The sequence below is a fragment of the Oncorhynchus keta genome, chromosome 21 (genome assembly GCF_023373465.1).
Source record: "Oncorhynchus keta strain PuntledgeMale-10-30-2019 chromosome 21, Oket_V2, whole genome shotgun sequence".
NCBI lineage: Eukaryota > Metazoa > Chordata > Actinopteri > Salmoniformes > Salmonidae > Oncorhynchus > Oncorhynchus keta.
Genome location: NC_068441.1, coordinates 33,535,106 through 33,551,609, shown reverse-complemented (window position 1 = coordinate 33,551,609; position 16,504 = coordinate 33,535,106). Strand labels below are relative to the sequence as shown.

Sequence of the window (16,504 nt, the reverse complement as noted above, 5' to 3'; positions counted from 1 at the left end):
ACTACTGAACTGTACTCTACTGTACTCTACTGTACTCTACTGTACTGTACTGAACTGTACTCTGCTGTACACTCCTGAACTGTACTGTACTCTACTCTACTGAACTGTACTCTAATGTACTCTACTGTACTGTACTGAACTCTACTGTACTGAACTGTACTCTACTGTACTCTACTGAACTGTACTGTACTGTACTCTACTGTACACTACTGAACTGTACTCTACTGTACTCTACTGTACTGTACTGTACTCTACTGAACTGTACTCTACTGTACACTACTGAACTGTACTGAACTGTACTCTACTGAACTGTACTCTACTGAACTGTACTCTACTGTACACTACTGAACTGTACTCTACTGTACTCAAGTGTACTGTACTGAACTGTACTCTACTGTACTCAACTGTACTGAACTGTACTCTACTGTACTCTACTGAACTGTACTCTACTGTACACTACTGAACTGTACTCTACTGTACACTACTGAACTGTACTCTACTGTACACTACTGTACTGAACTGTACTGAACTCTACTCTACTGTACACTACTGAACTGTACTCTACTCTACTGAACTGTACTCTACTGAACTGTACACTACTGAACTGTACTCTACTGTACTGTACTGAACTGTACTCTACTGTACTCTACTGTACTGAACTGTACTCTACTGTACACTACTGAACTGTACTCTACTGTACTCTACTGTACTGAACTGTACACTACTGTACTGAACTGTACTGAACTCTACTCTACTGTACACTATTGAACTGTACTCTACTCTACTGAACTGTACTCTACTGAACTGTACACTACTGAACTGTACTCTACTGTACTCTACTGTACTGTACTGAACTGTACTCTACTGTACTGAACTGTACTCTACTGTACACTACTGAACTGTACTCTACTGTACTCTACTGTACTCTACTGTACTGAACTGTACTCTACTGTACTGTACTGAACTGTACTCTACACTACTGAACTGTACTCTACTGTACTCTACTGTACTGTACTCTACTGTACTCTACTGTACTGAACTGTACTCTACTGTACTGTACTGAACTGTACTCTACACTACTGAACTGTACTCTACTGTACTCTACTGTACTGAACTGTACTCTACTGTACTCTACTGAACTGTACTATACTGTAGTCTACTGTACTGAACTGTACACTCCTGAACTGTACTGTACTCTACTGTACTCTACTGAACTGTACTCTACTGTACTCTACTGTACTCTACTGTACTGTACTGAACTGTACTCTACTGTACTGTACTGAACTGTACTCTACTGTACACTACTGAACTGTACTCTACTGTACTCTACTGTACTCTACTGTACTGTACTGAACTGTACTCTGCTGTAGACTCCTGAACTGTACTGTACTCTACTCTACTGAACTGTACTCTAATGTACTCTACTGTACTGTACTGAACTCTACTGTACTGAACTGTACTCTACTGTACTCTACTGTACATTACTGTACTGTACTCTACTGTACTCTACTGTACACTACTGTACTCTACTGTACTGAACTGTACTCTACTGTACACTACATTTACATTTACATTTAAGTCATTTAGCAGACGCACTACTGAACTGTACTCTACTGTACTCTACTGTACTCTACTGAACTGAACTGTACTCTACTGTACTGTACTGAACTGTACTCTACACTACTGAACTGTACTCTACTGTACTCTACTGCACTGTACTCTACTGTACTCTACTGTACTGAACTGTACTCTACTGTACTCTACTGAACTGTACTCTACTGTACACTACTGAACTGTACTCTACTGTACTCTACTGTACTGAACTGTACTCTACTGTACTCTACTGAACTGTACTATACTGTAGTCTACTGTACTGAACTGTACTCTACTGAACTGTACTCTACTGTACTCTACTGTACAATACTGTACGGTACTGTACTGAACTGTACTCTACTGTACTCTACTGTACACTACTGAACTGTACTCTACTGTACTCTACTGTACTCTACTGTACTGTACTGAACTGTACTCTGCTGTACACTCCTGAAGTGTACTGTACTCTACTCTACTGAACTGTACTCTAATGTACTCTACTGTACTGTACTGAACTCTACTGTACTGAACTGTACTCTACTGTACTCTACTGAACTGTACTCTACTGTACACTACTGAACTGTACTCTACTGTACTCTACTGTACTGTACTGTACTCTACTGAACTGTACTCTACTGTACACTACTGAACTGTACTCTACTGTACTCAAGTGTACTGTACTGAACTGTACTCTACTGTACTCAACTGTACTGAACTGTACTCTACTGTACTCTACTGAACTGTACTCTACTGTACACTACTGAACTGTACTGAACTGTACTCTACTGAACTGTACTCTACTGAATTGTACTCTACTGTACACTACTGAACTGTACTCTACTGTACTCAAGTGTACTGTACTGAACTGTACTCTACTGTACTCAACTGTACTGAACTGTACTCTACTGTACTCTACTGAACTGTACTCTACTGTACACTACTGAACTGTACTCTACTGTACACTACTGAACTGTACTCTACTGTACACTACTGTACTGAACTGTACTGAACTCTACTCTACTGTACACTACTGAACTGTACTCTACTCTACTGAACTGTACTCTACTGAACTGTACACTACTGAACTGTACTCTACTGTACTGTACTGTACTGAACTGTACTCTACTGTACTCTACTGTACTGAACTGTACTCTACTGTACACTACTGAACTGTACTCTACTGTACTCTACTGTACTGAACTGTACACTACTGTACTGAACTGTACTGAACTCTACTCTACTGTACACTATTGAACTGTACTCTACTCTACTGAACTGTACTCTACTGAACTGTACACTACTGAACTGTACTCTACTGTACTCTACTGTACTGTACTGAACTGTACTCTACTGTACTCTACTGTACTGAACTGTACTCTACTGTACACTACTGAACTGTACTCTACTGTACTCTACTGTACTCTACTGTACTGAACTGTACTCTACTGTACTGTACTGTACTGCACTGTACTCTACACTACTGAACTGTACTCTACTGTACTCTACTGCACTGTACTCTACTGTACTCTACTGTACTGAACTGTACTCTACTGTACTCTACTGAACTGTACTCTACTGTACACTACTGAACTGTACTCTACTGTACTCTACTGTACTGAACTGTACTCTACTGTACTCTACTGAACTGTACTATACTGTAGTCTACTGTACTGAACTGTACACTCCTGAACTGTACTGTACTCTACTGTACTCTACTGAACTGTACTCTACTGTACTCTACTGTACTGTACTGAACTGTACTCTACTGTACTGTACTGAACTGTACTCTACTGTACACTACTGAACTGTACTCTACTGTACTATACTGTACTCTACTGTACTGTACTGAACTGTACTCTGCTGTACACTCCTGAACTGTACTGTACTCTACTCTACTGAACTGTACTCTAATGTACTCTACTGTACTGTACTGAACTCTACTGTACTGAACTGTACTCTACTGTACTCTACTGTACATTACTGTACTGTACTCTACTGTACTCTACTGTACACTACTGTACTCTACTGTACTCTACTGTACTCTACTGTACTGTATTGTACTGTACTGTACTGTACTGTAGGTGAAGTTGGCTTTCTGTATAGGTGTTGTGAGTAAAAATGCATTCAAATCCAAAGTTTTGGATTCATGCCCTGTTGATATACTGGCCTGGCCCCCATCTCGCTGTACCTTGACTCTAGCTGTATCCTGGCCTATGGCATATGGTGATTTAACAGTATAGTGTGCAGTATATATTATAGATCTACATTATGCAGCTAAGATAATCAGTAGCTAGAATCATTTCTCCCCTGAAGAGAATCTCCCTCCCTAGACTCCAGGGCCTACAATCTAAGATTTATACAAATAAATCTTACTTGGCCCTGCCTCTCTTCTTCTCCTTTCCTAGGGACCCTTGTCCTTCTCTCCCTCTCATTTCTGCCCTCTTTCTCCTTCTCCCTTTCCTTCCCTTTTGTCTTATTCCTCCGGCGGACCACTGCCCTCCTCTCCCTAGTCTTCTGCTGTCCTCTTCCTCCCTCTCCTCTTATTGGCTTCACCACATTTATCACCTCACATTACTGTGATACTTGGTTTTGAAGCCAATGAAAAAGAATGTTGGGATTGGACAAAGACAACCCAGCATCTGTCACCTGCATGTGCTACAGGACATTATGGAAAGGTTTGTCTTCATAGGCATGGACGAGCCACTACATATCACACTTTACCTTAAAAACAGCCCTTTTGCAAATGCCATATACAGTACTCTGTTCTTGCTTGCATAACACCATTTTGGTTTCCTTATGAAGTCATATGCACAGCTTGCATTGACATGCATGTCAACAGGTTGATCCAACATGTGTAGTCATTACATAGAAAGACATTTCTAGGGTGCCAAAGTTACTAGGGTGTTTATCCCTTACTATCTTGAAAATATACCAGGTAGACTTTGTCCCCCTGTCCTTGTGATGCTATTGGTCCAATATCAAGAAAATAGTCCTAAAACAATCGTTATTGGACCCAGTCATCCATTGTCCAAACCCAAGTCAATACTCACCATTGTTGTGTTCATTAGGCCACCAAATGGAGGAAAACAAACTGAAACAGCGAAGATCCACCTGGACATGTCCAATAAGAAACGTTTTGTTTTGTTTTCTGTTACAAAAAGTTTTGCTATGGTGTGCCCTAATGAACATGACCCAGGACAGTTCCCTACCTTCCCATCTCCTCTGACCTTTAACCTCTCACCCTATCCTCTGACCCCAGCCTCTTGCATGTCCCAATCCTCCTCTTTTGTAGGGAGAAAGAGGGAAATGTTTGAGCACCCTGTCTTCTGCTTGGCGTCACAAGTGATGGATTTAACCATCCGTGAGTACCTGCCTCATCCTTCCCTGTCTCTCCTCCCTCCCTCTTTCAACCTTCTTTGACCACATCAACCCCTCCCTCCTTCCCTTCCTCACTCCCCTCAGAGATGTCCACTCCTCCTTCCTCCTTTGTGCTTTTTTTTGGTCTATCGCTCATGTCTGTGAGAGCGAGTGGGGGGAGAGAGAGAGTCAGTCTGGTCTGTGGAGGTCTGTCTGAGAAGCCAGTACTACTAGGGGCCTACAGTTACCCATATATCTGTGACCCACATGAATGATCTGTCGGTCTGGTCTGTAAGCTTCTTTCTTTTAGTTGGACATATGCCCATGCCCACTCATGTGACTTGAATGCATTTTTTACATTGCTTCTGTGTTACCTTCTTCAGTCGTCTGATCATGTGTCAGTGTTTGGTACGCTCGCAACGCTGAGCTGTGCGCTGGGACAGACAGGTATAATGCTATGTCACTGCCAGAGACAGAGATGGAGGCCATAGAACAGAGCAACAGTTGCAGGCAGATCTACAATACCAGGAGGACAGATAGGATTGTGTGTACGCAGACAGAGTTCCTATAATATGTGTTTTAACTCAGCTCAACTCACCACGGGTCAGTGTGTCCTGTCTTTGGTTCAAGCAGCTGTTGTTTGTCTTATGTCTAAGTTCATGACGGTCTAAAGCTGTCTGTCTGTTACTGTTAACTGCATCCTGTTGTTGTTGCTTCTTTAATGTTGACTTCTCCTCAGGCTAATGTCTCAGCGTTTCAGAGTGTCTGTGCCAATCTGTATGTCTGTGGAGTTTTGTCAACTGCTGTAGCTACCTTACACATTCAACTCCTGTAGCTACCTTACACATTCAACAACTGTAGCCACCTAACACATTCAACTACTGTAGCTACCTAACACATTCAACTACTGTAGCCACCTAACACATTCAACTACTGTAGCCACCTAACACATTCAACTACTGTAGCTACCTAACACACTCAACTACTGTAGCTACCTAACACATTCAACTACTGTAGCCACCTAACACATTCAACTACTGTAGCTACCTAACACACTCAACTACTGTATCTACCTAACACATTCAACTACTGTAGCTACCTAACACACTCAACTACTGTAGCTACCTAACACATTCAACTACTGTAGCTACCTAACACACTCAACTACTGTAGCTACCTAACACATTCAACTACTGTAGCTACCTAACACATTCAACTACTGTAGCTACCTAACACATTCAACTACTGTAGCTACCTAACACATTCAACTACTGTAGCTACCTAACACATTCAACTACTGTAGCTACCTAACACACTCAACTACTGTAGCTACCTAACACACTCAATTACTGTAGCTACCTAACACATTAAACTACTGTAGCTACCTAACACATTCAACTACTGTAGCTACCTAACACATTCAACTACTGTAGCTACCTAACACATTCAACTACCGTAGCTACCTAACACATTCAACTACCGTAGCTACCTAACACATTCAACTACTGTAGCTACCTAACACATTCAACTACTGTAGCTACCTAACACATTAAACTACTGTAGCCACCTAACACATTCAACTACTGTAGCTACCTAACACATTCAACTACTGTAGCTACCTAACACACTCAACTACTGTAGCTACCTAACACATTCAACTACTGTAGCTACCTAACACACTCAACTACTGTAGCTACCTAACACATTCAACTACTGTAGCTACCTAACACATTCAACTACTGTAGCTACCTAACACATTCAACTACTGTAGCTACCTAACACATTCAACTACTGTAGCTACCTAACACATTCAACTACTGTAGCTACCTAACACATTCAACTACTGTAGCTACCTAACACATTCAACTACTGTAGCCACCTAACACATTCAACTACTGTAGCCACCTAACACATTCAACTACTGTAGCCACCTAACACATTCAACTACTGTAGCTACCTAACACATTCAACTACTGTAGCTACCTAACACACTCAACTACTGTAGCTACCTAACACACTCAACTACTGTAGCTACCTAACACACTCAACTACTGTAGCTACCTAACACATTCAACTACTGTAGCCACCTAACACATTCAACTACTGTAGCTACCTAACACATTCAACTACTGTAGCTACCTAACACATTCAACTACTGTAGCTACCTAACACACTCAACTACTGTAGCTACCTAACACACTCAACTACTGTAGCTACCTAACACACTCAACTACTGTAGCTACCTAACACACTCAACTACTGTAGCTACCTAACACATTCAACTACTGTAGCTACCTAACACATTCAACTACTGTAGCTACCTAACACATTCAACTACTGTAGCTACCTAACACATTCAACTACTGTAGCTACCTAACACATTCAACTACCGTAGCTCCCTAACACATTCAACTACTGTAGCTACCTAACACATTCAACTACTGTAGCTACCTAACACATTCAACTACTGTAGCTACCTAACACATTCAACTACTGTAGCTACCTAACACACTCAACTACTGTAGCTACCTAACACATTCAACTACTGTAGCTACCTAACACACTCAACTACTGTAGCTACCTAACACATTCAACTACTGTAGCGTAAAGTAGCGTAAAGCATGACATATTATTTCTCTCTTCTGGAAGATAAACTAATAACCATGGTGTTATAAACCTAAATATCTCTTTTCTCTTTCTTGTCTTTCTTTTCACTCTCTCTTTCCAGTTGAGAAAGATAAAAAGCCGGATCCAAATGATCCAGGTGAAGCCCTGTTTGACTTTTAGCTTAGCCCCAATACACACCTACCCTAAACACACACATACACACACTCAGGTGCACTGATGCATGCATGCACGCACGTGCACACACACACACACACTTAAACACATGCAATACAAACATCATGTAAACACATAAATCCCTTTCAAATCCGTCCTCATGTCTTGGCATGGCAACATTTAGCACACTAATATTTGTGGCGTGATTGTATTACTTTATAACAACATACTGGGATAATATATCCTGTAGATGCATTCATGAAATTATTTTCCATTGTTTAGTTTGTGCTTCTTGCGGTCAAGTTGCAGTCGACAAATGATTTGAAATGATGTTTCGTCCCCCCGACCTTCCGCTCCAGAAGAAAATTGGCCCGCCACTGATTCTAGTTGATGATCCCTGGCATAGAGTATATGACGTGTGACTAAAACATTATGAGAATAAATAGGCTACACTGAAATGATTATTTCAACATTTAAACAGATATGATAAACGTGATATGATGAAATTATAATTTACCAATATTAACTCTGTACAGTTCTATCTCCTTATTTCAAATTCATTTGAGCCGTCCAATTAAATGTCCTGATGTTTTATTTGACCTTTATTTAACCAGGCAAGTCAGTTAAGAACAAATTCTTATTTTCAACAACGGCCTAGGAACGGTGGGTTAACTGCCTGTTCAGGGGCAGAACGACAGATTTGTACCTTGTCAGCTCTGGCGTTTTGAACTTGCAACCTTCCGGTTCCTCGTCCAACTCTCTAACCACTAGGCTACCCTGCCACATTATTGTTAATGTTCTGAATGCCTCATTTCACCATAATCAATTGTCTATTCAATTGTATGTCAGCAGATAATATGTATATGAAAAAAGTGTCCAGGTACACCCTAGATCTTACCAGTGATATCTGTTACAAACTCAACATTGAAAATGCCAAGCAACAAAAGCACGAAGAGCACAAGAGCATTTTGCATGATAGTATAACAATGCATGTGTTTTCTCCATGGGATTGATTTAGTCCTTCACTTCTACCTGACTGTGTTGTCCCATATCACCTCACACTGACTGTGTACACACCAGTTCATTGGGGGCATGCCTTAGAAATCATTATACTCTCATCTTCAGTGTGGTCTGTGTGCGCCAGAGAGAAACCAGAGCACTTATGTCTTTCATTTAACATATCTCTGGAGTTAACGATATCGATGGGAAAAAACATTCTAACAGATTCTGTTAGCTACCCCACTCTGACTGATTAACCCCCCCCCCCAATCCTTCTGCTCCAGAGAACGTAGGCCGGTTAGTCACGCCCGCCAAAAAACTGGAGGACACTATTCGCCTGGCCGAGCTCGTCATAGAGGTCCTCCAGCAGAACCAGGAGCATCATGCGGAGGTGAGTGTGTAACCCCTCCTCTCCTTCTTCTCTCATTCCTTTCTTTGTCTATGTCACTTCTTTACCTCCTCTGACACCTCCTTCGTGGCATGGAGGAGGGAGCTAGTCCATTCCTTCCTGACACCTTTATATATAATGCTGTCTTTGTGTATGGAAGCATTTTTTATCAAATATTTAATACACAGCCAGAAATCCTTAATGGGAGATGAATGTTAACATTGTACCAGGGCACTATTTCTACCTGAGGAGGCATTTTAAAGTAGGAAGGATGCAGTTCCCTTCACTTATTCATCATTCATAACCCTGGTGGCACAATGTTACATAAAACATTGGTTGCCTTGAAAGATGGTAATGCCTTCGTGATTTGAGCTCAGTGTGTACAGTAGAGTAGAGAACAGAACAGTATAGGTAGCTCTAATGTAGGCTAGCTGCTCCTAGTCGTACTGAACTGTAGGCGATGCATGGTCATTCCGTGTTAGCTGAGAAATTGGATCATGAAATAGATCCTTTGTATTTCCTAAAAGTATAATAAACTAATGTAAACAAACAGCATGATGAGCATGTATAGCATATCTATAGGTGATCCTATGGGATCGATAAGATGAATCCAGATAAGCAGATTTATTCTATCTCTCTGACATATGCTTGACAGGCTGCAGTCACAAGTTCTGGAGATCAATCGGTACAGTATAATTATTTACCTTTCTCTTCAGTCCCATCACAAACCTCCTCTCCCTATGTATCGCATGTTGACTTGCACAGAGACTAGGGCTGCCCTTAGTGTTGTAAGGCTGAGGGGAATACACTAGAGAGGGATGGGTGGCTGTTGTGTGTTGGTGCAGAAACATCAGCTAACATGCTGAATCTGTAAAGCTCCACTATACTATAGGCGGCACAACGTCGCTTTGATCATAGAGCATGTCCATGGGGCCATAAAGACTAGTCTTCTTTTCTCTAGCAGCATGTTGAAGTGAGATATACCACAGTATTCTCTCTGTGGTTCTTTTAAGGTTTGATTCAATCCAAAACTCTACCATGAATCTCTCCTCTCCTCCCTCCATTCAGCTTTAAGTTGGGTTTCAAACTACGGTTCACACTCTTTGAAAATGTAGAACACTCTTCTCCTCTTCCATCTCTCTGCTCTATCCCTCCTCCCGTCTTAGAATTGTTCCACCACTCAGAAACCCTTTATAGGAATGCCTGATACTGTAGATACACTACTGTTTACTATCCTGTACATCTCCCTGTGTTTTCACTGTCTGTATGATCGGTGATATTCGCTCCCTGCAGGGCAAAGAGGTACGTGGTGAAGTTGAATGAGAACCCCCTCCCCCCTGTTTGTGCATGTCCACTAAAATGCCCTGCCCACTTTCTCTGAAGTGTTGGTATAGTCCTCCAGAACTTCTCCTTTGAGACTGTTGTGAACGATGGTGCCTGTTGCAGCACTAGAGCCTCTCTGGCTGAGCCTGAGCACTGAGCCTGGGTCTGCAGTAGAGGCCTGGGCCTTGCCTGGGTTCCCCTCCCCAAACATACATTAGGATGGAGCCTCCAATTTACCTGTCCATCCCTCCTTCCTGGAACTATAACCTGAGTCCACACTCACTCCCCCTGCCCTGTGTATGATGATGGAGCTTGCACAGGTCTGCTGCGTGTACTATAGCACTAATGATTTATAGTGTTGTAAATAGTCTTGGATGGGGTGGGCAGGTAACTGGGAAGACAGTAGGTAAGTGAGGACTTGACTGCAATGCCGTACCACTGCGCTAGGCTAGCTATAGTCCCCCTATGGCAAATGTTTTTCAGGGGATATTGATTCGATATGGAATAAAAGCATGCAACATAACTGGAAGGATTAAGCTTTTCGCAGTTTAAATTTGTCAAATGTCAAGTTTTTCCAAAGATGAGCAAATAAGCAGAGCCAAGACTGCGAGCACAGGAGCAACATCAACAGAAAGGTCAATGAAAACAGACATGGATAAATACCTCCTTCTGACCTACTAAGTAGCATTGTTCCCCCTAACTAGTCATCCTGAAAATAACTGGGGAGACCCATATCAAGTACCTTGGTCTGTTCACAAATTGTCCCTCTGAAGACCCTGTAGTTAGTAGAGAAGCTATGTGCTGCAGTCTTCGGTCAGTGTGCCTACTTCCTATTATATGGCAGAGTGCAGTGCATGGACATGACCTGTGTCACATTCACATCTACAGAGGAGTGTTCTGTTGGTATGGCAATGATGTGAATGGTGGAAACCCGAGCTCCTTCCTGGTCCTGGAGAGAAAAGCATGTAGGGAGTTTTCCACATCAGTCTGCATGAGAAAAGGTACCTAAGGCACCCCCCTCCCCCCGCCAGGCTGTGACCCTCCCTCAATCTAGAGATGAATTATCAATAATCACTGAATACAACATAATTACTCAGCTTTATGATATCATCATGCTATTTTTGGCTTTGTGTATAAATGTATTGTAAAGTTCTTCTCACATTGGTGGGAGGCTAGCTAAGGTTTAAAGCAGCCCAGATCCCTTTAGTCTTCACCAGCAAGAGCTGTGGATTGGTTTTACTCATTATTGGAGAACACATGGGTTTGCAAGGCTACAGACATCCATTACTATAGTTAACCACATAAAGTCACTACATTTAACGGCCAACAATCCAAGTACACTGTGCCTACTTACCTACACATAATATCAGTCCACAGTGCTTTGCTGGTGTGGGGTTTGTTAGAGCTCTGATTAGCTCCAGTACGCGTGTGATCCTTCCCAGTCTGCTCTGCTCCCTCGCTGTCCAGCCTGCTCTACCCCATATCCTCACTCCCTGACTGGGGCTTGTGTTCAACATTCACCCCCTCCCTGGTTCTGTCTCTGTCCTGTCCGTGGTGTGTGTGTGTCTAGGCCTTTGCCTGGTGGTCTGACCTGATGACGGAGCACGCTGAGACCTTCCTGGCCATGTACGCTGTGGACATGGACGCTGCCCTGGAGATCCAGTCTCCTGAGAGCTGGGACAGCTTCCCTCTCTTCCAGCTGCTTAATGACTTCCTCCGCACGGACTGTACGTTTCCTGTTTCTCTTCTTATATACACCAATGGCCTTCTCCAATAAACATTAAGGAACAAGTTAGATTCTTGTCATATCTTGGAATGTGAAAGAGATTAACCACCCACTCAAAAGTCCAGTTTTCACCCATCTTAAACAGCTAAAGGTGGCTGTGGCATTTCTCCAGGAATAGCACCTTGGAAATTGATTGATTCAGAACAGATTATTTTCAAAAACATGTACTGTTCTGTGCTATACTAACACTGCTTGGTCCTGCCCCTTTGTGACATATATGTTATAATATCAACACTGTATTCTCTCTCTCCGTCTTCTGCCTAAATCACTGCTCTTCTATGATGTTTATTAACAATATAACTATTAAACAATGTTTATTGCTATAATCTCTTTATTCTCTCTCTCTTCTTCTGCTTCTAGATCACCTGTGCAACGGGAAATTCCACAAACACCTGCAGGACCTCTATTCTCCCCTGGTGGTTAGATATGTAGACCTGATGGAGTCCTCCATCGCTCAGTCTATCACCAGGGGGTGTGAGGGAGAGTCCTGGGTGCCTGTAAAGTAAGGGACCATCCACCCTCTCACTAACTGTCTGCTATTTTAGGATGGCTAGAGAGGCCAGGATAGAGACACTCTTACAAGACTACTATACCTCATGTTGTTCACTCCTTAATGAAATTTGACTGCCTCACCACACTCCTCAGTCAGAGTTTCTTTCTCTGATGAGGAAAACATATCCCGATAGGCATTAATACAACTTTTATTAGGATACAAAGGCCTTGGAGATCAGTGATTCCAACTTCAGAAACAAATTAAACCTGAATATGATGGTACGACGATAAGGTATTATTAAAACTATTCGTTTTATTGTCAGAAGCTCTAGGTTTTAGAGTGTATTGTTCTGTTTAATTGAAGTCAATCTCCAATATTTCCATCCTTTTTGTTTCATGGTCTAACGTTCATAGTCTGTGCTTTGAAATGTCGCTAGGGACAGAAGCTCTCCGGTGTTGTTTTTGTTTCTAATTTGCGCTTTTTCACTTTGTAAGTAGTTCTTATTGATTTGTCATTCCATTTACATTTAGCTTTGCTTTCTTCATAAAGGAAGCTCTTTACAAAGCTCTAAACCTCAAAGGGAAATGCATATTTCTAGACTATAGGTCTTGTGTTTATATAACTTTGCTGTTTTGTCTCACCACTGCTGTTATACTCTATGTGTCTCTGTGTCTCTGAAATCCACCGCTTATTCTGAATGTAGTAGGTCCTCTTTTTCTATGTGCTTCAGAAAACATCTGCTTCTCTAGCTGTTGCTCTTGTTTATGTGTGGTATTTACATACCATGTATCATGTCAGAAGATGATCGGTTTCTTTGTGACTTTTCCTCTTGTGTTCTGGATTTGATTACTTTGACTGTACAGTGTCACATGGCTTTGATCTGCAGCAGTGTCTACATTACCACTGTTCTGGATTTATTTTGTTCTTTTTGTCTGTCTCTTCTGCAGGAGCTTAACAAGTAATCTGCCCAATGTGAATCTCCAAATACCAAATGTCAACCTCCAAATTCCCAAAGTACCAAATCTGCCGCCAGTAGCAGGACTATCAGTTAACCTTCCAACAATGCCTAGTTTTTCCACCCCGTCATGGATGGCTGCTATCTATGTCCCTGAGTGTGTATTCAACTAGTTCACCTTAGAGTTATGTGCATCAGCAACATATTGCCTTGGTATGAAGATGTCCCCTAGGTCCCCATGTCACAGGTCATTGACAATTCAAATATTGATTTACATTTTGAAATATCTCTGCCAACGACCTGCTTAGACATTATGTAAGGGAAAATAGCTTATTTCTCAACTCCATAGGCTAGAGCATGGCACGCACATTCCAGATATGACTACTTTACGTTCCTCAAATCAAATCTGGGGTAAACATTAAAGCAGACCGGTCTTTACCGATCCTATCATGTTCATGCCAAGAGCACTGCAAAGGGGTTAAATACAGTAGTTTAGGCTTGTTTAGAGTTTAGACTTGTTTGTTCTTGAAATGAATGGCTATCTGATGCCTTCTCATTTCCCCTCAACATGCATGCAGTTGAGCTGCGAGGTACAGATATACAGATTCAAACCATCTCTCACTGGAAGTGTTGGGGTTTGTTGCACTGAGCTCTATTGCAGCAGTGGACATAATTCATCTGGAATTTTCTGTCCAATGTGTATCTTTCCTCCTCTCTCCAACAGTTTTCATAATTGCACTAGCTGTAGAGAATAACGTAGTTTGTCCATAGTGCTCATGAACAGTTGACTATACCACTGATTGCTAATAGAAAACACAGTTGCATCAGCACTATGTATGAATATTACTGGTCCTGGCTCACATGACTGTCTATGGCCAGTGGGATAGGGTGGGTGGGGCTGGTGGTTAGCGGGTGTTTTCATTCTAGTGTTTTTATTTCTATGGTTGGGATCTGGAGTGGTGGGTAGAGAGTACACCTGGTTGTAACTGGGTGGGTGGACTGTTAGCTGAATGCTCTGAAGCAACCACCGCTTCAGTGCAGCTGGCATCCAATATAGTAGAGATCTGCCCCCTCTCCTGTCCTCTTTTACTCTCCTCCTCCTCCTGCTTTTCCTGCATCCCCTATCTCAGTCAGCTCTACCCAGGATGTCAGCAACTTCAGACAGGACTGCATGGTGTGTTTAATAGCTACTACACTGTAGTATACCCGCCCAGTACCACCAGTCTGAGGACATGGGGGGTGAGAGAGGGGGCTGCTCTTCAAGAGTTTTATTTTCTGTGATTGATCGTATATTCCCAAAACAAACTAAGTTCAATAGAGATCAATTAAACCTACTTTTGAACACAAAATTATAGCCATGTTTCAAGGCACGCCTTCCCTTACCTCTCTACTCCCTCGCTCCCTCGCCTGTGAGATATCTGCAGTGACAATCCTGCATGATTCCACTTCACACCTAAAGGGTTAATAATAACCATGTGCTACAGCATGGTTATTTCAATGTTGGAGTCAACCCTGACCTTTTATTTCCCCCACACACTGACTGTCTGTCAGAGAAGATCTGATATTTATAAGTTGAGATAATATGAAGGACATTACTCTGGAACAGTCGGTCGGTGTGTGGTTAGAATAAAGGACCTTTGACCCCAGCAGTTGAGGTGTGGAGGATCAGCATCCTCCTTTACACCCCCCTGACCCCTCTGTCTTCTGTGACCTTTGCCCTCTGACCTGTTTGTGTTTGGGTGTGCCGTTGGTGTGCAGCAATGGCTCTGGGACATCGGAGGACTTGTTTTGGAAGCTGGAGGCGCTGCAGACCTTCATCAGGGACCTGCACTGGCCCGAGGAGGAGTTTGCCAAACACCTGGAGAATCGCATGAAGCTCATGTCCAGCGACATGATCGAGAACTGCGTCAAACGGTGTGTGTGTGTGTGTTGTGTGTACGTTTCTGTGCTGGATTCGATGTAATGGTCAAATCAAATCAAATCACATTTTATTGGTCACATACACATGGTTAGCAGATGTTAATGTGCGTGTAGCGAAAGGCTTGTGCTTCTAGTTCCGACCATGTAGTAATATCTAACAAGTAATCAAACAATTTCACAACAACTACCTTTTACACACAAGTGTAAAGGAATGAATAGGAATATGTACATATAAATATATGGATGAGCGATGGCCGAATGGCAAGATGCAGTAGATGGTATAGAATACAGTATATACATATGAGATGAGCAATGTAGGGTATGTAAACATTATATAAAGTGGCATTGTTTAAAGTAACTAGTGATGCATTTATTACATCCAATTTTTAATTGTTATAGTGGCTAGAGATGAGAGTCAGTATGTTGGCAGCAGCCACTCAATGTTAGTGATGGCTGTTTAACAGTCTGATGGCCTTGAGATAAAAGCTGTTTTTCACTCTCTCGGTCCCAGTTTTGATGCACCTGTACTGACCTCGCCTTCTGGATAATAGCGGGGTGACCTTGTGGTTGTTGACCTTGATGATCTTTTTGGCCTTCCTGTGACATCGGGTGGTGTAGGTGTCCAGGAGGGCAGGTAGTTTGCCCCCGGTGATGCGTTGTGCAGACCTCACTACGCTCTGGAGAGCCTTACGATTGTGGGCAGAGCAGTTGCCGTACCAGGCGGTGATACCGCCCGACAGGATGCTCTCGATTGTACATCTGTAAAAGTTTGTGAGTGTTTTTGGTGACAAGCCAAATTTCTTCAGCCTCCTGAGGTTGCTGTTGCGCCTTCTTCACCACTCTGTCTGTGTGAGTGGACCATTTAAGTTTGTCCGCGATGTGTACGCCGAGGACCTTAAAACTTTCCAC

General features: G+C 42.3%; 1 protein-coding gene and 1 long non-coding RNA gene across 19 annotated transcripts in view; one reads left to right on the top strand and one right to left on the bottom strand.

The window, feature by feature from the left end:
• Positions 1–16,504, top strand: part of LOC118376045 (calcium-dependent secretion activator 1-like) — a 226,190-nt gene that overhangs the window by 197,862 nt on the left and 11,824 nt on the right. For 2 of the 10 annotated variants that reach the window (XM_052473728.1, XM_052473732.1), the window contains exons 17-23: positions 7,679–7,714; positions 9,015–9,121; positions 9,774–9,803; positions 12,012–12,168; positions 12,588–12,729; positions 13,668–13,832; positions 15,434–15,589. In XM_052473728.1, coding sequence (XP_052329688.1) covers positions 7,679–7,714; positions 9,015–9,121; positions 9,774–9,803; positions 12,012–12,168; positions 12,588–12,729; positions 13,668–13,832; positions 15,434–15,589 — 793 coding nt within the window. Of the gene's footprint in view, positions 1–4,885; positions 4,955–7,678; positions 7,715–9,014; positions 9,122–9,773; positions 9,804–12,011; positions 12,169–12,587; positions 12,730–13,667; positions 13,833–15,433; positions 15,590–16,504 lie in introns of all 10 variants that reach the window. The other 8 variants (XM_052473733.1, XM_052473736.1, XM_052473729.1 and 5 more) reach the window with 8 other exon arrangements.
• On the bottom strand, positions 4,961–7,671 carry LOC127910340 (uncharacterized). Of its 9 annotated transcripts, XR_008074449.1 has the most exons (5): positions 7,532–7,665; positions 7,090–7,479; positions 6,570–6,985; positions 6,024–6,283; positions 5,806–5,841 (listed from the first exon to the last, which is right to left on the bottom strand). It is a non-coding gene; the product is annotated as an uncharacterized LOC127910340 (long non-coding RNA). The 9 variants fall into 9 exon arrangements; XR_008074450.1 differs by having other exon boundaries at positions 4,961–5,945; positions 6,050–6,127; positions 7,090–7,671; XR_008074447.1 differs by having other exon boundaries at positions 7,090–7,671.